The sequence below is a fragment of the Salmo salar genome, chromosome ssa13 (genome assembly GCF_905237065.1).
Source record: "Salmo salar chromosome ssa13, Ssal_v3.1, whole genome shotgun sequence".
Lineage (NCBI taxonomy): Eukaryota > Metazoa > Chordata > Actinopteri > Salmoniformes > Salmonidae > Salmo > Salmo salar.
In genome coordinates this window covers 69,484,069-69,506,600 of record NC_059454.1, presented here as the reverse complement: position 1 = coordinate 69,506,600, position 22,532 = coordinate 69,484,069, and the positions used below count along the sequence as shown (strand labels likewise).

The window sequence follows — 22,532 nt, the reverse complement described above, 5'->3', positions numbered from 1 at the left end:
GTTTCATGGACATTTTTTTTTCTGCAAACATCCCTTCTAAATTTGAAAGTAATCCTAGAAGTAATAATCAACTTTTTCAAAAGTATCGGTAATCTGATTACAATATTTTTGCTGGTAACGTAACGGATTACAGTTACAGTTTTTTTTGTAATCCGTTACTCCCCAACCCTGCACACACCTTTACATGTACACACATATACACAGGCAAGGTTTCTCTCTCTCTGTCTCTCTGTGTCTCTCTCTACATTTACATTATAGTCATTTTAGTCATTTATCCAGAGCGGCTTACAGTTCCTTCATCTTAAGGTAGCTAGGTCAGCCAACCACATATCACGGTTATAACAAGCAACAAGACAAGTGTGAGTGTTAGTGCAAGAAAGGAAAGGTTATCACTTTCTCGCTCTCTCCACCCCCATAACACCTTACTCCCCCTGATAATGAGGGCCTGCAGGTCACAGTCACCCTCCACATTGACCCGAGCAGTCGACACACACTCATTTATAACTCCAATTTGTCGCCCTGACAGGTCCGGGTGTGAAAGGCTGCTGGGAGGCCGAGGCACGTGTGTTTATTAGCACTTAGAAAGCCCTAAAATGTTGCACCTTGACAGCTCACCTCGTCCATCTCTGCCGGCCTCCACCGACTATTTCTGTGGCAGTCTGATCCACCGTGTTGTATGTCATGTAAGGTTGAGTTACGGACGTTATTTCTGTGTGGTTATGGGTCGTGTTTTCATGAGATGCCCCGGCCAAAGCTGATGAGTTTTGAGAAGCTGTAAAGAAGTGTATGCTTTCTGTCATGCATCCATTCTACATTTACATTTTTTGGATATTTATCCAGAGCAATTTACAGTTAGTGCATTCATCTTAAGGTAGCTAGGTGGGACAACCACATATCACAGGCATGGTAAGTACACTTTTCCTCAACAAAGTAGTTATCAGAAAAGTCAGGGCTGGGGGGAGGGGGAGTCAAGTGTTGGTTCAGGAATGTTTTTTTGTGTGTTTTTAAAATGTTTTAAGGTACTCTTTGAAAAGGTAGGATTTTAGGTGCTTTCGGAAGATGGGTAGGGACTCTGCTGTCCTAGCTGTCACCACCTGGGTGTCATAAGGGGGGAAGGAGAAAAGTAGTGGTTGGAAAATGGGTAGTGGCTGGACAATAGAAAGCTACATGATGGGAAACCTGATTTGTGAACAGTATTACCTCGTATAGCTACCCAAATGGAAACACGTATTTATCAAACACGCAAACGCTGTTAGTTTATCTATGAATTAAGCACGTTTCACGCGTTGTCTCATCTTCTGTCCAGTAAAATAAAATGTAATGCAAAGCAACACAGAAAAAAAACAGGTATCATATGCATGGCGGTGTGTCAGAACTCCCCTCAACCTGGTGGGTCCTGTGCATTTTCTCTGTCATAAAGGAAATCATTTTTCATGCCCCGTCACCGCCGTGGTGGAGCCAGCTGCCTTTCATCCATCAGCCGCCAAAAGGTCGGTGTTTGGGGGTCTGTGAGGGTAAGGGGAGGAATCCCCAGCTGTTGTGTGTTAACTGGACTCAGCTGACGGGCCTAACCAGGGGAGACAGCGTATAAATGAGTGGCACTACAAGGAAAAACACGCACCACAAACAAAAGAGGGGGATAAAATGAGGAGAAATGAGGGAAGGAGAGAAGTAAATGCACCACCAGGGTCCTGTGGCTGGGGGGATGGACCATCCTGGACTGGACTGATCCCCCCCAGCTTCCCCTCCTCCCCCTTCTCATTTCCCTATCGTCCCCGAGGCAATATCTGTCTGGGTCCTTCAGTGCTTGCCTCCCCTGCCTCCATCAACCAGTCTCATTATCCAGAGTGGGTCCTTCTTTTATCCCTATCGGGAGTTTGGAGATGATGAAACGTCCAGGGGAGAGCGTTGAGGGAGGGGTGTGTGTGTGTGTGTGTGTGTGTGTGTGTTTGAGGAGTCTCTGGGTGGGACAGATGTCCAAGCCACACGTGCCTTTAAGCTCCAAACAAGCCCCCCCCCCCCTGCACATACACGCACACCTCCCCCTCAAAGCACCCGTCCAGCTCATGCCACCAATCCCCCCCCAACACACACACTCACACACAACCTCCATGACAGCTGTGGTCCTAGCAGTAGACAGGGATGTCTGTCTGCGTCCCAACACTAATAGCCCCTCCATTATGAGGGGTAACTAGAGATCGTCTGTCCCGGAAGTACACCCACATACACACACACAGTCTGACAGACACTTCTGCAATTTACAAGCAGGAGCAGCATATGCTATCAGGTTTCATACCAAATGCCATTGATTATTTAGTTTCCAAAAATGTCATTTATTTCTGCACAATGCATGCCATTTCAGTGTATAGCCTACCAAATTATTACCTGGTCTACCTTATGAACCCATGTTGACATATACAAATCTACTCAACATGGCAGATAGTCTAACCAATAAGGCAATTTTACAAGCACCAAATATTTTACTAGGCAAGTCGGTTAAGAACAAATTCTTATTTACAATGACGGCCTAGGAACAGTGGGTTGACTGCCTTGTTCAGGGGCAGAACGACAGATTTTAACCTTGTCATCTCAGGGAATCGGTCCAGCAACCTTTCAGTGAATGGCCCAACACTCTAACTACTAGGCTACCTGCCGCCCCAAAATAGTTCCAATTGCTTACTGTTTTCAGCTGATTACCCTCAATTGTGCAAATCAGCTTTGATTTTCCTTCAACAAAAGAGAGGGGGAGAGAGAGAGAGAGAAGACGGGAAGAGAGGGAAGAGAGAGAGAGGTAGCCACTGTAGTGTCTCTGTTTGTGGAAAGGGGTTTTGACGCACAAATATCATACCCCCAAGACAAGCTAACCTCTCACCATTACAATACCGGGGTATGAAATTTGTGCGTCTAACTTCCTCACTCATCCTTATTCACGATTCATTCAGGATTATCAGTAATCATGGTAGCATCCACATTAACAATAAAGTGACTCCAAAATGACATGATACATCATTTACCATTCATTTCTATTGGGCACAAAATTATCTAAAACACAACCAAAACAAACAGAAAATGCATCCAACAAATTTGTAGGGTCACAAGCTTGATGTAGTCATTGTGTGCTATGAATATGTGACCAAATACTTAGCTAATAAGTGAATTTGTCCCAATTCTTTTGGTCCCCTAAAATAGGGGGAGACTACGTACAAAAAGTGCTGTAATTTCTAAATGGTTAACCAAATATAGATTTTACATTACATTACATTTAAGTCATTTAGCAGACGCTCTTATCCAGAGCGACTTACAAAATGGTGCATTCACCTTATGATATCCAGTGGAACAACCACTTTACAATAGTGCATCTAAATCTTTTAAGGGGGGGTTAGAAGGATTACACTATCCTATCCTAGGTATTCCTTAAAGAGGTGGGGTTTCAGGTGTCTCCGGAAGGTGGTGATTGACTCCGCTGTCCTGGCGTCGTGAGGGAGCTTGTTCCACCATTGGGGTGCCAGAGCAGCGAACAGTTTTGACTGGGCTGAGCGGGAACTGTGCTTCCTCAGAGGTAGGGGGGCCAGCAGGCCAGTGGTGGATGAACGCAGTGCCCTTGTTTGGGTGTAGGGCCTGATCAGAGCCTGAAGGTATGGAGGTGCCGTTCCCTTCACAGCTCCGTAGGCAATCACCATGGTCTTGTAGCGGATGCGAGCTTCAACTGGAAGCCAGTGGAGAGAGCGGAGGAGCGGGGTGACGTGAGAGAACTTGGGAAGGTTGAACACCAGACGGGCTGCGGCGTTCTGGATGAGTTGTAGGGGTTTAATGGCACAGGCAGGGAGCCCAGCCAACAGCGAGTTGCAGTAATCCAGACGGGAGATGACAAGTGCCTGGATTAGGACCTGCGCCGCTTCCTGTGTGAGGCAGGGTCGTACACTGCGAATGTTGTAGAGCATGAACCTACAGGATCGGGTCACCGCCTTGATGTTAGTGGAGAACGACAGGGTGTTGTCCAGGATCACACCAAGGTTCTTAGCACTCTGGGAGGAGGACACAAGGGAGTTGTCAACCGTGATGGCGAGATCATGGAACGGGCAGTCCTTCCCCGGGAGGAAGAGCAGCTCCGTCTTGCCGAGGTTCAGCTTGAGCTGGTGATCCGTCATCCACACTGATATGTCTGACAGACATGCAGAGATGCGATTCGCCGCCTGGTTATCAGAAGGGGGAAAGGAGAAGATTAATTGTGTGTCGTCTGCATAGCAATGATAGGAGAGACCATGTGAGGATATGACAGAGCCAAGTGACTTGGTGTATAGCGAGAATAGGAGAGGGCCTAGAACAGAGCCCTGGGGGACACCAGTGGTGAGAGCGCATGGTGCGGAGACAGATTCTCGCCACGCCACCTGGTAGGAGCGACCTGTCAGGTAGGACGCAATCCAAGCGTGGGCCGCGCCGGAGATGCCCAACTCGGAGAGGGTGGAGAGGAGGATCTGATGGTTCACAGTATCAAAGGCAGCAGATAGGTCTAGAACGATGAGAGCAGAGGAGAGAGAGTTAGCTTTAGCAGTGCGGAGAGCCTCCGTTACACAGAGAAGAGCAGTCTCAGTTGAATGCCCAGTCTTGAAACCTGACTGATTAGGATCAAGAAGGTCATTCTGAGAGAGATAGCAGGAGAGCTGGCCAAGGACGGCACGTTCAAGAGTTTTGGAGAGAAAAGAAAGAAGGGATACTGGTCTGTAGTTGTTGACATTGGAGGGATCGAGTGTAGGTTTTTTCTGAAGGGGTGCAACTCTCGCTCTCTTGAAGACGGAAGGGACGTAGCCAGCGGTCAAGGATGAGTTGATGAGCAAGGTGAGGAAGGGGAGAAGGTCTCCGGAAATGGTCTGGAGAAGAGAGGAGGGGATAGGGTCAACTGGGCAGGTTGTTGGGCGGCCGGCCGTCACAAGACGCGAGATTTCATCTGGAGAGAGAGGGGAGAAAGAGGTCAAAGCACAGGGTAGGGCAGTGTGAGCAGGACCAGCGGTGTCGTTTGACTTAGCAAACGAGGATCGGATATCGTCAACCTTCTTTTCAAAATGGTTGACGAAGTCATCCGCAGAGAGGGAGGAGGGGGGGGAGGAGGATTCAGGAGGGAGGAGAAGGTAGCAAAGAGCTTCCTAGGGTTAGAGGCAGATGCTTGGAATTTAGAGTGGTAGAAAGTGGCTTTAGCAGCAGAGACAGAAGAGGAGAATGTAGAGAGGAGTGAGTGAAAGGATGCCAGGTCCGCAGGGAGGCGAGTTTTCCTCCATTTCCGCTCGGCTGCCCGGAGCCTTGTTCTGTGAGCTCGTAGTGAGTCGTCGAGCCACGGAGCAGGAGGGGAGGACCGAGCCGGCCTGGAGGATAGGGGACAGAGAAAATCAAAGGATGCAGAAAGGGAGGAGAGGAGGGTTGAGGAGGCAGAATCAGGAGATAGGTTGGAGAAGGTTTGAGCAGAGGGAAGAGATGATAGGATGGAAGAGGAGAGAGTAGCGGGAGAGAGAGAGCGAAGGTTGGGACGGCGCAATACCATCCGAGTAGGGGCAGAGTGAGAAGTGTTGGATGAGAGCAAGAGGGAAAAGGATACAAGGTAGTGGTCGGAGATTTGGAGGGGAGTTGCAATGAGATTAGTGGAAGAACAGCATCTAGTAAAGATGAGGTCAAGCGTATTGCCTGCCTTGTGAGTAGGGGGGGAAGGTGAGAGGGTGAGGTCAAAAGAGGAGAGGAGTGGAAAGAAGGAGGCAGAGAGGAATGAGTCAAAGGTAGACGTGGGGAGGTTAAAGTCACCCAGAACTGTGAGAGGTGAGCCATCCTCAGGAAAGGAACTTATCAAGGCGTCAAGCTCATTGATGAACTCTCCAAGGGAACCTGGAGGGCGATAAATGATAGATAGATAGATGAAAATACCCTCAAATTAAAGCTGACATTCTGCACTTTAACCTCATAGTCTTTGTATCATTCCAAATAAATCTAAAGTGCTGGTATACAGAGCCAAAACAACAAAAAATGTGTCACTGTCCCAATACTTTTGGAGCTCACTGTATAACACCCCACACAACAGACTGTCGACCAATCGTGTTCACAATGTCACACTGCGTAACGCGGCTAACTAAGCTTATCATCACACAATCCCTTCTCAAATTCAGGGTACGTAATGTCATAATTCCAAAGCTGTACAATATTACAGATAGCAAGCTAATTATCTCACATCTCCAAAAAGATTTGTAATGTTGTACTTCTTGTTGACAAAAGACATGCTAGTGTTTGGTTTTTGAGCTAGTGCCCAATTGATTCTCATTCACTCCTTGAAGGAGAGCTCTCCTTGTCTAAGAATTTCCCTGAATGCACCGCGTGGCCCCAATGACATGGCATGGGCAACGTACACAATGGGCGTTAATACGATTCCACTTGAGTTTCCCCATCTCCTCAAAAGTAGCTCTGGCTCTGCTCAAAGAGCGAAGAGACATGAGAAAGAAGTTAGCTGTTACTTTAAAGGTCACTCTAAAACCCGACAAAACTCGACGAACATTATATTTTACGAGGTTTAAGCACTTCTGAAACCATGTTATGATCTTAGTCAGATATGGCTGTACTGTGCAGCAGAGCACGAGCAAATGGCTCAGCTTCAAAATGTTAGTGATCAATTTAGTGATACCTGAGCCCTACCCATACCCTAGTTATTGATGAAAAAACAGGCACTACCCACCATAACCCGATATATAACGTCGGGGCCCATCAGGCTCGCATCGGGTAGCAGAGCTCTAATGTCACTGTCACTCAATGTGTGTATGTGTGGCTGCATGTGTATTTGTGTCTATTTGTGAATTTACAGGCTAATCCTAGTGAAAGTGTAGGGGCCCCCAAGGCATACCATCTGCACACCAGTCCCACCCACCAACAATCACTTTTATTGATCACCAATTCGGGGACCCCTCCAAGACACTCAATCCCCCCACCCCCTATACATCTGCCTATGCATCTGGTTTCCGAGACAAAATAAACATACATCTCCCTCATAGAGAAAACAGACATGCAAACCATAAGGCCATATAAACTGGGTTTCATGTCTGAACAATATGTCAAAGTTGACATTCTGACATTCTTGAGGGGTGGGGTGGATGAGCCTAGGCCTATTTAATTCAACACATATGAGATGAGGCAAAGATTGCGTACATTGACCTTTTCATTATAGGCACTGGCCGGTTTCATTGAATGTCAAACACACCCCATCGATACAGCACAGGAGACGGAGGCTTAGACGGCTATGAATAAACTATGACTTTAGGTATATCCAGGGTCGTATAACGTATTAGGATTTGAATCTCCCATTTGGAATCGTATCAGGGGTCTGGGGGGCTTGTTAAAGTGTGTGTGAGGATATTATGTTTCGCTGGTTCCAAATCAGATCAATGCTTGAGGATGATAAAACGCAGCGATTAGTGTGTGTGGAGCCCTCAATAACCTGTCTCCTGTGTGTGTGTGTGTGTGTGTGTGTGTGTGTGTGTGTGTGTGTGTGTGTGTGTGTGTGTGTGTGTGTGTGTGTGTGTGTGTGTGTGTGTGTGTGTGTGTGTGACAGATTGCCTCATATCAGCTTGAGATGCAAGAGGACAGATTGTCAGATGACCGCCTCAAACCCCCACACAACAGAGCCTGAACACTCACTCTCTCTCTCCCCCGGTCCCCACCAGCCTGAGACCATCCCTCAATCTCTGTCTCTCTCCATCATCTATTTGAATATTTATTAATGAGTAGGGCTAGGGCTGGGCGATATGGCCAAAATCCCAGACCCCGATATAGGTCATTTCATATCCCGATAAACGATACATATCACGAAATAGCACATTTTCTGTAAATTCAATTTATAAATAGTTTATATAGAATTGTAACGATTGCAGTAGTGGGTGTGGAGTCAGGCGCAGGAAACAGGAGTAGTTGCGAACGGGCTTTTAATGAATTGCACCGTAAAAGAAAAGTACACCCACGAAAACACAACTGGGTGTGATCCAACAAACACAATGATCAAATAACACGTACCACTGCATGAACAACAGTCGACAACAGAAAGTAAGCCCGCACACAGAACAGGTGGGGAAACGGGCTTAAATACTCAACAACACTAATCATACACAGGTGCAAACACTCAAGACAAAACCAACAGAAAAGGGAAAAAGGGATCGGTGGCAGGTAGTAGGCCGGTGACGACGACCGCCGAGCGCCACCCGAACAGGGAGAGGAGTCACCCTCGGCAGGAGTCGTGACAAGAATGACCACATGTAAAGGCCTATTTCTTATTACAGTTTTAATTATACTCAACAAGTGAAAAGATACTTACTCATATTTTATTATTTATTTTATTGAGAACCTGTGCAAATTTTCAATTAAGCATGTAACAAAATATAAAATATGAATGTACAAAATCTTAAAAGGTAAATGAAAACACTTCAACTATAGTTGCACACAAAATAAATATAGGCCTAATATATACTGCTCAAAAAAATAAAGGGAACACTTAAACAACACATCCTAGATCTGAATGAAAGAAATAATCTTATTAAATACTTTTTTCTTTACATAGTTGAATGTGCTGACAACAAAATCACACAAAAATAATCAATGGAAATCCAATTTATCAACCCATGGAGGTCTGGATTTGGAGTCACACTCAAAATTAAAGTGGAAAACCACACTACAGGCTGATCCAACTTTGATGTAATGTCCTTAAAACAAGTCAAAATGAGGCTCAGTAGTGTGTGTGGCCTCCACGTGCCGGTATGACCTCCCTACAACGCCTGGGCATGCTCCTGATGAGGTGGCGGATGGTCTACTGAGGGATCTCCTCCCAGACCAGGACTAAAGCATCCGCCAACTCCTGGACAGTCTGTGGTGCAACGTGGCGTTGGTGGATGGAGCGAGACATGATGTCCCAGATGTGCTCAATTGGATTCAGGTCTGGGGAACGGGCGGGCCAGTCAATAGCATCAATGCCTTCCTCTTGCAGGAACTGCTGACACACTCCAGCCACATGAGGTCTAGCATTGTCTTGCATTAGGAGGAACCCAGGGCCAACCGCACCAGCATATGGTCTCACAAGGGGTCTGAGGATCTCATCTCGGTACCTAATGGCAGTCAGGTTACCTCTGGCGAGCACATGGAGGGCTGTGCGGCCCCCCAAAGAAATGCCACCCCACACCATGACTGACCCACCGCCAAACCGGTCATGCTGGAGGATGTTGCAGGCAGCAGAACGTTCTCCACGGCGTTTCCAGACTCTGTCACGTCTGTCACGTGTTCAGTGTGAACCTGCTTTCATCTGTGAAAAGCACAGGGCGCCAGTGGCGAATTTGCCAATCTTGGTGTTCTCTGGCAAATGCCAAATGTCCTGCACGGTGTTGGGCTGTAAGCACAACCCCCACCTGTGGACGTCGGGCCCTCATACCACCCTCATGGAGTCTGTTTCTGACCGTTTGAGCAGACACATGCACATTTGTGGCCTGCTGGAGGTCATTTTGCAGGGCTCTGGCAGTGCTCCTCCTGCTCCTCCTTGCGCAAAGGTGGAGGTAGCGGTCCTGCTGCTGGGTTGTTGCCCTCCTACGTCCTCCTCCACGTCTCCTGATGTACTGGCCTCTCTCCTGGTAGCGCCTCCATGCTCTGGACACTACGCTGACAGACACAGCAAACCTTCTTGCCACAGCTCGCATTGATGTGCCATCCTGGATGAGCTGCACTACTTGAGCCACTTGTGTGGGTTGTAGACTCCGTCTCATGCTACCACTAGAGTGAAAGCACCGCCAGCATTCAAAAGTGACCAAAACATCAGCCAGGAAGCATAGGAACTGAGAAGTGGTCTGTGGTCCCCACCTGCAGAACCACTCCTTTATTGGGGGTGTCTTGCAAATTGCCTATAATTTCCACCTGTTGTCTATTCCATTTGCACAACAGCATGTGGAATGTATTGTCAATCAGTGTTGCTTCCTAAGTGGACAGTTTGATTTCACAGAAGAGTGATTGACTTGGAGTTACATTGTGTTGTTTAAGTGTTCCCTTTATTTTTTGGAGCAGTATATATATATATATATATATATATATATATATATATATATATATATATATATATATATATATATATATATATATAAAACATTTTGGTAGCTTGCCTGTTTTGGCATGTTATTTTGGCATTAATACGTGTCACATATCAATTTGCATTTGGTACCTTGGGTCGAGTGTTAGCACCAACTCACGAAACCCCCGTTTCTCGACGTGTAAATTGGGGCCATGTCTTTGCAGATGTAAGTTGTAACGGCAGCTGTTTTCTCCTTCCATCTTCTTGATTCTTTGCCATATGCCGCGGGCAAAAGTTTGTTTTGAGCACTCGACTGTACTTTTTTGGGGTCTCATCCGTAGACTCTCTCCGTACTGTTTCACATGATTCTTGCGTAGGTGGTAAAAGAGGTTAGTGGTGTTTGAGCCTGTTGTCGGGACCGGCCTGCGGCATATTTTGCAGTGGACGGTTTTCTGGTCCGTGTCAGACTTTTCATACCCAAACCACATCCATGCGACCGAAGTAGCCCCTTTTTTAGGTACGAGCTCCGTGGCTCTGTGTCACGTTCACTCTCTTCCATGTTTGTTTGTGTTGCACATTTCCTTCCATACGGCATGTGTGGAAGAACGCAAAGCGTCGTCCAATTGACCAAAAATATTGCCGTAAAGAGTGTGATTTGCGCTAGAACGAAATAAACGATAGAGCACAATATGAAACGCTAGAGGTCTTTCTATCGTCACACGATATATATCGTCATATCGCCCAGCCCTAGGGCTGCTGAAAATGACTTGTCAGGAGGGAAAAACACACACAAGCATCTTCCTGAACATCTGATGAATGTGATGAACATTTGATGATAACGATAAAGTGGATTTTTAATTAAAAGTGAGCCGCCTGCCAGCCCCGAGCATTTATGTCAAATCATGAGCACAAACAATGCACTGATATATTAGCAAGGACCTGACATTGAATAGTGTCATTGTAGTGGGGGCATATTTTAAGTGTGACACATCGCAAAGAGTCATTCGCCGGTCACTGGTGAAGAGATTGATATTATAAATACACAATGTTGATATTGTTGATTTTCTTTGTTTGATTCAATGTAATGGATATGTTTGCATGTAGATGACAGAGTGGTAAGCTTAGACTTGTTATTTGTGATTTTGTATGATTGCTGTATTTGTTATTAGTGTACACAAACAGCTACATTGGCTGAGAGACGCACGTTGACAGCTAACTCAAACAGATCTGCCTTGTGATTGTTGACTGTAAAAGAGCTAGCTCATTTAAACACAGAAAAGGCGATAGATGGAATGGGGTTTCCTTCATTAGGGTCTACCTTTCTCATACAGTCTATTCATGTGTTTTGTTTATAAGCAATGCTTGTGTGTATCTGTGTGTGTGTTTTTTTGGCATATCTGTGTCTGTGTGTGTGCATGTCTCTCGGCTTGTGTGGTTTGTCCCGCTCTGTGTGTGTGTGTTTCCCCCTCCTAATTGAAGTGGACCGTGCAGGCCCTGGGGTAGGGATTATACCTGGCTTTGTTGAGAGGCTTCCCCCAAGGGGGCGTCAGTACTGGCGGGTCAAGGGTCATCTGCTTAATCTTGCCCCACAGGGGCTTTATGGGTAATTGTCAGTGCTTAATCAAGTTTCTGTGGAGCCCTCTTTTCTCAAAGCTGCTGGTTTATGGGCCCTGGTCAAAAGTAGTGTACTAAATAGGCAATAGTCTGCCATTTGGGATGCATCCAGTGAAGCCAAGATGAGGAAGGAGAGCGAGGAGAGGGATCCAGGGATCTAGGCGCAAGGGCCCCTTGCATAGGGTGTGCCAGGTCAACTCAAGCTTTCCCTAACCTTGTGGCACTCCAGTCCAGACCCGGGAAGTAGCAAGCTAAATAGGTTCCCCCAAACCACATGCTGTGAATGGACGGGTCCCTAAGTAGTTTTGGTGGTACACTGTTTTGGTCTGGGTTAATGAAGGTTGGGTTAAGGTTGATATGTTGGGATAAGGTCAGGAGCTGTGTGTGTGGTGTGAGCGGTTAAACACCAGTCTCAACAGTTAATTCACCATTTATTCACCCCAGAAAACCTCTCTTCCAGCATATATCTCTGTGGCACTGTTGGGTGGAAATAAAACACATCCCCAATTCTCTCTCAATCTGACACTCCAATCTGGTATAACCTTGTTTATAAACAACACACGCTGATTTATGTAGACACGCACGCACGCACCCACGCACAAACACACACACACACTCAAGAAGGGACGCCACGCTATCTTGACATTTGGAGAAATGATCACAAACGTAAGCGATGAGAGGGCCCCATTGACAGAGATAGGGAGTCCTCATAAGGGAGGTAACCCATCATCAGTATAGATAAAGAGTGTCCTCATAAGGGAGGTTAGTCATGACATAGAAGAGTGTCCCCATAAGGATGGTTATGGTAATGTCTTCAGGTTTTGGCTTTTCTCATCCTTCATTATAGGAGCGAGTTGTCATTAATCAGATTAAGTTCAGATCCACCCTGCTGGGGTGACATTGCGGGGACATTAGTGGCTAAATTACAGTGTTAATGACCAACACAACCCCCCAGGGTAAGCACATACACTCACACGCATGTATAAGTACACACACACAGATTGGTCCCTTAAAGATCTGTAGATTGAGTTTGAGAGGAATTCATTACTGTAAAACAAGGCAGTTGCAGGGTACTGAAATGGGACCTACCATCGCTCTCTATTCAATCCGTTTTAGGGTACTGAATTGGGACCTACCATCACTCTCTATTCAATCAGTTGCCGGGTCCTGAAACGGGACACACCTGTGAGCTGTTTTCAACACTGAGTCAACACTAGTGTTTTCCTCGTGTAATAGTGAGAAATAACAGTCACCACCTCCGTCCCTGGTGGAGTGTTCAGAATTAGTCTAGTGTTAATTAGTCTGACTCACACTAAGTGAGAAATGAGGGAAAACACGTTTTCTCGGTTCGCTAAGGAATAGTGATGCTTTTTAGGAGTGTTTCTTTAAGATTTTTAATCTGAATATCTGAGTAGTAGACAATATAATAATTGAGCTCTGTTGCAATTAATGCCTTCCAACTTGCCTTCCATTTTTTGGAGGAACACTTTTTGGATGGAAATCTTTCCTCAGATCATTTTACTGGCAGATTTGACTGCTCCGCACTTTCGATACTCATGGGAGAAGGTTCAGTGTGGACGTAGTGAGAACGTCTACGGATTGATATGATTTCTGAATATTACTAATCAGGTCATCATAACGTATGCAACACATTCACCCCCATGACTCTCTCACACATCAATAAATCATCTACCAGCCTTGATGTCCCAATCTTAAATTCACTCATATTTTCAAAGATGAGTGTGCGATTTTGTGTAGAAAGCTGAGTAACTTTAGAAGCGAAGACACCCCCTATTTTCACAAGTTTCCCATCGGCTAACTGTGGGACAGAAGCTGACGTGAAAGCTAATTTTTGGCAAGGTCCATTTTACAAAAAGGGGGTTAAGGGGTAATATTTGAGAAGGAAAGGAGCCTGGGGTTAGACAGTGATCCCTCTCATAGTTTCAGGTACCCCCCCACCCACCCACCCCCTCCAAATCCCTAGAGTGGCTTAGGCCAGGCTGCTAGCTCGAAGGCAAGTGTGGCTTTGGCCTCTTTAGGTAGGCCACTGTATGTCAAGATCTCATCTGGGAACAACAAAAGCCTGGATCACACCTGAAACCTGATAGGGACTCAAAAAGAGAAGGAGAGAAAGAACAAGGAGAGAGAGAGAGAGAGAGAGAGAGAGAGAGAGAGAAAATGCCTTCAGGTTGCGACCGCAAGCAAGAGGCTTAAGAGAGATGAGGGGAGAAAAAGGGATCAGGGGAATGAAGGATCGGGGGGGGGGGTGACTGACCAAAGACACCTTACAGGCAGATCATTCATGCATTATTAATAGGCGGATAGAGAACATGAGAGAGAGGGAGAGAGAGGGAGAGAAGGGGAAGAGAGAAGGGGGAGAGAGCAGTTACGTGCGGTGCGGTTGGTGTCTGGGTAGGCACTGGCGATTATCAATGCCAGATGTAATCACAAATAAACGTTGATGAAGCCCAAGTTCACCATACAATAGATAGCTCCAACAACCAGAGTGACATAGGCTAGAAACCTAAATTATATTAAAAAAAATCCCCAAATGTAAATACGAATGTAACCAGGATACACTAGCGATGGCCTCTGATAGCGGCATATTTCATATCAACCGACAAAATGACACACTACTCAACTGAGCCAAAAAGGTCAATATATAGACACATTTAATTCGAAAAGATTGAAAAGCAAACGCCTTAGCCTTTCACAAAGCATTTACAATTCTTCCAAAGCACCGTACACACACACACACACACACACACACACACACACACATAATAATATTATTATTATGTGAAATGTTATTACACACAAATATATACAGTTAAATTCGGAAGTTTACATACACCCTAGCCAAATACATTTAAATTCAGTTTTTCCACACAATTCCTGACATTTAATCCTAGTAAAATTGTTCTGTTTTAGGTCAGTTAGGATCACCACTTTATTTTAAGAATGTGAAATGTCAGAATAATAGTAGAGAGAATGATTTATTTCAGCTTTTTATTTATTTCGTCACATTCCCAGTGGGTCAGAAGTTTACATACACTCAATAAGTATTTGGTAACATTGCCTTTAAATTGTTTAACTTGGGTCAAGCGTTTTGGGTAGCCTTCCACAAGCTTCCCACAATAAGTTGGGTGAATTTTGGCCCCTTCCTCCTGACAGAGCTGGTGTAACTGAGTCAGGTTTGTAGGCATCTTTTCACACACATGCTTTTTCAGTTCTGCCCACAAATGTTCTATAGGATTGAGGTCAGGGCTTTGTGATGGCCACTCCAATACCTTGATTTTGTTGTCCTTAAGCCAAAATTGCCACAATTTTGGAAGTAGGCTTGTGGTCACTGTCCATTTGGAAGACCCATTTGCGACCAAGCTTTAACTTCCTGACTGATGTCTTGAGATGTTGCTTCAATATATCCACATAATTTTCCTCCCTCATGATGCCAAGCACCCCCACAACATGATGCTGCCACCCCCATGCTTCACGGTTGGGATGGTGTTCTTCGGGTTGCAAGCCTCCACCTTTTTCCTCCAAACAAAACGATGGTCATTATGGCCAAACAGTTCTATTTTTGTTTCATCAGACCAGAGGACAATTCTCCAAAAAGTATGATCTTTGTCCCTCCATGTGCAGGTTCCGTCGATGTAGCACTCGTTTTACTCTGGATATAGATACTTTTGTAACGGTTTCCTCCAGCATCTTCACAAGGTCCTTTGCTGTTGTTCTGGGATTGATTTGCACTTTTCGCACAAAAGTACATTCATCTCTCGGAGACAGAACGCGTCTCCTTCCTGAGTGGTATGACAGCTGCGTGGTCCCATGGTGTTTATACTTGCGTACTATTGTTTGTATAGATGAACGTGGTACCTTCAGGCGTTTGGAAATTGCTCTCAAGGATGAACCAGACTTGTGGAGATCTACCATTTTTTTCTGAGGTCTTGGCTGATTTCTTTTGATTTTCCCATGATGTCAAGCGAAGAGGCATTGAGGTTGAAGGTAGGCCTTGAAATACATCCACAGGTACACCTCCAATTGACTCAAATGTCAATTAGCCTATCAGAAGCTTTTAACACCATGACATCATTTTCTGGAATTTTCCAAGCTATTTAAAGGCACAGTCAACTTAGTGTATGTAAACTTCTGACCCACTGGAATTAATTGTGATACAGTAAATTATAAGTGAAATAATCTGTCTGTAAACAATTGTTGGAAAAATTATTTGTGTCGTGCACAAGTAGATGTCGTAACCGACTTGCCAAAACTATAGTTTGTTAACAAGAAATTTGTGGAGTGATTGAAAAATTAGTTTTAATGACTCCAACCTAAGTGTTTGTAAACTTCCAATTTCAAATGTATATTATAATTAAGGTTCTAACAACATTTCCATATCAACAATCGAAATGACTGAAAAATTCAGTTTAAAACGTCCAAAAAGTGTCTAATCAAAACGAAATTCTAGCTTTATAAATCAAATGCATCAAAGGGATGTTGTGTATTTTCATGTTCATTTAAACAATAGCCTAACCCTCAAATTGCAAAGGTAAAGGAAATTAATTAGGCCTACCTTTACTTTTAAATGAAGCCAATTCGTCTGTCCTTCAGGCTGAACCTCTCAGTGTGACAGTGTTTCATGGCCAAGGAGGACACTTTTTTTAACCTTTATTTAACTAGGCAAGTCAGTTATTTTACAAAGAGCCCTACCCCAGCCAAACCCTACCCTAACCAGGATGACGTTGGGCCGATTATGCGCCGCCTTATGGGACTCCCGATCATAGCCAGTTGTGATACAGCCCGGGATCAAACCAGGGTCTGTAGTGACACCTCTAGCACTGAGATGCAGTGCATTAGGCCACTGCGCCACTCAGGAGCCCTAAAATGATCAAACCTGGCTTCCATTTGAACACTGATAATGTCCAAAATACTGTAAAACATTCCTCTCATCTCTGATTGGCTGTGTACCAGGCTGCTTTGTCAGGGCCAGTATGGTACATTAGATCAGATGATTTTCTGTCCCTTCCTCTGATGGTTAGGAAGTGCAGGTGTTGGTCTCCCTCTCGGAATTATACCAAGTTATCCTTGGAAATCCAACTTGAAAACGTTTGGGGTGCAGTACAGTGTACATTTGTCTTTTTCTAGCTAGCTTCAATATTTTCAAGGGATGCGGGCGCCAAATTATGTAGACACGGCCAAATGAACAGAGCTTACCCACACACGCAATACGCATGCACAAAATAGGAAATCGTCTCAATGCAACAAATGAAGCTAGGCAAAGCAGCGAGGCCTATGCTGTTTATCGACAGTGACTGGAATCAGGAACGGCCGCGATTGCCGCCAGATTTGAATGGATTTGAATTGATGGGAAGGAAGGCATGAATACCCTAACACGTTTTGATGCAGTTTTAGCACATTTTGAGATGTTGAGCATAAAAAAACCTTTAAAGAAAACAGATAAAAAAGGATGAAACAGCTTTTCATAACAGCTTTTCTTATTAGATTATCACAGGGTAAGCACTGCCACTGAATGAAAGACAGTGTCTTGTTTTGTTGTTCGCATGAGACCAAATTATGATTGGCCTCCGCAGGCCTCTCAGTGAGCTGGTTATTCAGGTCTTCATGTGTTTGGCTGACACACACACACCTTGTTGACACTGAGGGTTGAAGTTACCCCTAAGCGCTGATCCAAGGTCATATACTCCCATTTTTACTCCCAATGGTTAAAGTTGGGACTAACAGATGATAAGATGACTCTAGATCTGTCATTAAGGGCAACTTCTACCCAAAGCACTGAAACTACCTAGACCTCTGTCCAATCGTCTCCAATCACTAGCCACTTGTGGCTTAAGTGAAATACGAACAAATACCAACTCCACTATCCTCATAGTTATTTTTAACACACTGATACGGGCTACTGCCATTTTCCAACAGACTCCATTCAGTTTAATCCATATCATCAGCAGCCTGGCATTACAGTATATTGGATCGAGTCCAAAGCAATATCCCTTCTCCTCATAAACTTTATCCTCACTGAAACTTTATCCTCTGGCGCTAGCTTAAGGGCATAGCCAGGCACCAATTGGATAGTGGCAGAGTGAAATAACGATTGAATGCGGGTCAATTCAGAGAGATACGGAGGGAGAGCAGCAGACTACACTAATGGAAGTGGCGAAGAGGTGCAGAAGAATCTGATAAAGAGTAATTCAATGGGAATACAGATTGAGGGAAGAAGGGTTGATGGTTGATTGCATCTGGCCTGTAGGTGTGGTTTGATAGATGGTGGTTGGTTATTATTGGTAGAGTTGATGTTGTTGGTGTGCGTGGTTGTATGTGTGTTTGTGAGTTCGTATTTCTATAAGCTGTTGTCTTGTTGTGTGCAGGTGTGTGTACATGTTTGTCTCTTTTGTATGTTCTGTAAGTGTTTGTATTTCTGTCTCATGCATATGGATGTGTGTGTGTCTGGGGAGTGTGTTAGGCCAATTGAATAATTCATCCACCTTGTGTCAGAAAGGAGCCTGTCCATTATTGATGAGCCGCTAGGCCACACGCACGCACACATACACACACGCACACGCACACACACACACTCAGGACACTGAGTAAATGAAAACCATAGGGAGGCAACACGCACACACACACACACACACACACGCGCATGCACACACACACGCACACACACACACTCAGGACACTGAGTCAATGAAGACCATAGGAAGGCAACATACACACACACCAATTTTTTTGTTATCACAAGTCATATCATTATTATACCAGTATTGAGGGGCTTTGGGTCATTCAACTAAATCATACACTGAGAGCCGCTCTTGCATGTTGAATTTCATCTGTTTTGCATTCACCCTTTTTTTAACAAGACTTGATAGCGGAGACAGCACAAGGCTTTATGGCATACAGTTCGTACTTACACATGAAACTTAGACTACATTATAATGCATTCATGCAGCCACCCTGCACAGTGAAAGATGTGGTAGACTATCCTAACTTACGATTTCTGATGTGGACTTTCAAGGTATCTTTGTGACTCTCCCTTACAGAGGGAAAAGCAGAGCTATTATGATCTTGCTATTACCTCTCCAATTGTATTACATCAACACAAGGTGCTTAGGGGGTTAGGGGTTGGTTTGGAATTGGGAAGTAGGCGTAGTACTCTGTATCACCCTCTCTCTATTCAATTCAATCTGCAATTGTGCTTTATTGGCAATAAATATGTACGAAAATTGCCAAAGCTAATTATAATAATGAATGTTTGCTGTATAATAACAATCAACCCTGCTCTCCCTCCCCTCTCTTACCTCCAGTCTTGAGGGATGACTTCAGGCAGACACCCAGTGACGTAGTCGTGGCGGCAGGGGAGCCGGCGGTCATGGAGTGCATCCCCCCGCGGGGCCACCCAGAGCCCACCATCTCCTGGAAGAGGAACAACATGAAGGTCAACGACCACGACGAGAGGATAACCGTGAGTCTTATCCATCTGTATATAGACCTCTGATTCGTCCATCTATACTTTCATTGTTGTGGCTATCCAAAAAAGGAGGCCTGTAGAGTGCATTCGGAAAGTATTCAGACCCCATGACTTTTGTTACGTTATAGCGTTATTCTAAAATGTATTAAATCGTTTTTTTTACCCCTCATCAATCTACACACAATAGCCCATAATGACAAAGCAAAAACAGGTTTTTAGAGATTTTAGCGAATTTAAAAATAAGTATTCAGACCCTTTAGTCAGTACTTTGTTGAAGCACCTTTGGCAGCGATTACAGCCTCAAGTCTTTTTGGGTTTGACACTCAAATTTGGCAAACCTGTATTTGGCGAGTTTCTCCCATTCTTCTCTACAGATTCTCTCAAGCTCTGTCAGGTTGGATGGGGAACGTCGCTGCACAGTTATTTTCAGGTCTTTCCAGAGATGTTCGATCGGGTTCAAGTCCGGGCTCTGGCTGGGCCACTCAAGGACATTCAGAGACTTGTCCCTGAAGCCACTCCTGTGTTGTCTTGGCTGTGTGCTTAGGGTTGTTGTCCTGTTGGAAGGTGAACCTTTGCCCCAGTCTGAGGTCCTGAGTGCTCTGGAGCAGGTTTTCATTAGGGATCTTTCTGTAGTTTGCTTCGTTCAAATTGTTCATGATCCTAACTAGTCTCTCAGTCCATGCCACTGAAAAACATCCCCACAACATGATGCTGCCACCACCATGCTTCACCGTAGGGATGGTGCCAGGTTTCCTCCAGACGTGACGCTTGGCATTCAGGCCAGAGAGTTCAATCATCAGACCAGATAATCTTGTTTCTCATGGTCTGAGAGTCTTGAGCTGCCTTTTGGCAAACTCCAAGCGGGCTGTCATGTGCTTTTTACAGAGGAGTGGCTTCTGTCTGGCCACTCTACCATAAAGGCCTAATTGGTGAAGTGCTGCAGAGATGGTTGTCCTTCTGGAAGATTCTCCCATCTCCACAGAGGAACTCTGGAGCTCTTTCAGAGTGACCTTCTGGTTCTTGGTCACCTCTCTGACCATGGCCATTCTCCCCTGATTGCTCAGTTTGGTCATGGAGCCAGCTCTAGGAAGAGTCTTGGGGGTTCTTGGGGGTTCTTCTTCCATATAAGAATGATGGAGGCCACTGTGTTCTTGGGGACCTTCAATGCTGCAGACATGTTTTGATACCCTTCCCCAGATCTGTGCCTCGACACAATCCTGTCTTGGAGCTCTATGGACAATTCCTTTGACCTCATGGCTTAGTTTTTGCTCTGACATACACTGTCAACTGTTGGACCTTATATAGACAGCTGTGTGCCTTTCCAAATCATGTCAAATCAATTTCATTTTCCACAGGTGGACTCCAATCAAGTTGTAGAAACATCTCAAGGATGATCAATGAAAACAGGATGCACCTGAGCTCAATTTTGAGTCTCATAGCAAAGGGTCTGAATACTTATGTAAATAAGGTATTTCTGTTTGTATTTTTTTATAAATTTGCAAAAAAATCTTAAAACCTGTTTTCGCTTTGTCATTATGAGGTATTGTGTGTAGATTGATGAGGATTTTTTTTTATTTCATCCATTTTAGAATAAGCTGTAACAGAATTTGGAAAAAGTCAAGGGGTCTGAATACTTTCCCAATGCACTGTATATCCGTCTATCTATTATATCTATAATATAGCGCCTTCAGAAAGTATTCACAACCTTTAACTTTTTCTTAATTTTGTTGTGTTTAAATTTAAAATGATAAAATAATAAGTTGCATGGACTCTGTGTGCAATAATGGTGTTTAACATGATTTTTGAATGACTACCTCATCTCTGTACCCCACACATACAGTTATCTGTCAGGTCCCTTAGTCGAGCAGTGAATTTAAAACCACTAAGAACAGGGAGGTTTTCCAATGCCTTGCAAAGAAGTGCACCTGTTGGTAGATGGGTGAAAATAAAATAAAAAGCAGACATTGAATAGCCGTTTGAGCATGGTGAAGTTATTAATCACACTTTGGATGGTGTATCAACACACCCAGTCACGACAAATATACAGATGTCTTTCCTAACTCAGTTGCTGGAGAGGAAAGAAACTTCTCTGGGAGGCCAATGGTGACTTTAAAACACGTACAGAGTTTAATGGCTGTGATAGGAGAAATCTGAGGATGGATCAACAACATTGTAGTTACTCCACAATACTAACCTAAATGACAAAATGAAAAGAAGGAAGCCTGTACAGAATAAAAATATTCCAAAACATGCACCCTGTTTGCAGAAAGGCACAAAAGTAATACTGCAAAGAAAATGCAGCAAAGCAATTAGCTTTTTGTCCTGAATACAAAGTGTTATGTTTGGGGCAAATCCAATAAAACACATTACTGAGTATCACTCATATAGACACACATGGCATTTAAATTTAATTCATAGGACATTTGAAAAACATTTAATCACAACCATATTTTTTTTACAAATCATATTTTGACAATCTGCCCATTTGAGGTTTGAACCTACAATATTTGGTTGCCAAACCAGGACTTTCATCCTCTGCTCCACCAGGGAAGCCCTCTTTCATCATCATAATTTTTCAGTATATAGCCTTTTAAGCATTCTTAGACGTAACTAACCCAGGGAACTACTAGTAACTGGGCTATTCACCATCACTTCACCCATCCTCTTTATATGCTGCATACTTCTGGGCCCATATTTACAAGGTAATGAGTGCTGATCTAGGATAACTTTTGCTTTATATCTGAGGTGTTTTTTAAAGTTGAACAGTCAATTACATTAAGTCTAAATTCTGCATTTCTGACTGGATATATAAATCTGGACAAAATAAAGATATCTTCTCTTAGTAGAGTATATCTGATCCTCAATTTCATATTTGTTCTAAAGAAACATGGTTACAGAACATTTTGGATTGAACGTGCAATCTTCAGAACTGCAGTCAGATAATTAACCCTATGCACCACCATGGGATAGCTGGGGCCTTGTGTTTATTCGTCATTTTTTTTATGGTCAATCAGGACACAGCACACCATTTTTGATTTGTAAAAATCTCTTCATATGCTGTGAACTTTAACACTGTACTTTATGATTTTCTTTCTTCTCACATGTTGAAAGTCTTATGAAATGTGATTTTCATTGGATAGAGCTTCCTTTAAATAACTTGCATTTTTGTGTATTTATATACTTCTTAAATACAGAACCGTCAAACTAAATATTAATATTTTTGATCAATTTTGAATTCAGGCTGAAACACAACAATATATGGAATAATTCAAAGGGTATGAATACTTTCTGAAGGCACTGTATAACTACAGTTGTAGTCGGAAGTTTACATACACCTTAGCCAAATACATTTAAACTCAGTTTTTCAATTCC

At 44.1% G+C, this 22,532-nt stretch overlaps 1 protein-coding gene across 4 annotated transcripts in view; it reads left to right on the top strand.

The window, feature by feature from the left end:
- Positions 1-22,532, top strand: part of LOC106567652 (roundabout homolog 3) — a 300,880-nt gene that overhangs the window by 208,314 nt on the left and 70,034 nt on the right. For all 4 annotated transcript variants that reach the window (XM_014137191.2, XM_014137190.2, XM_014137193.2 and 1 more), the window contains exon 3: positions 18,997-19,154. In XM_014137191.2, coding sequence (XP_013992666.1) covers positions 18,997-19,154 — 158 coding nt within the window. The remainder of the gene's footprint in view (positions 1-18,996; positions 19,155-22,532) is intronic.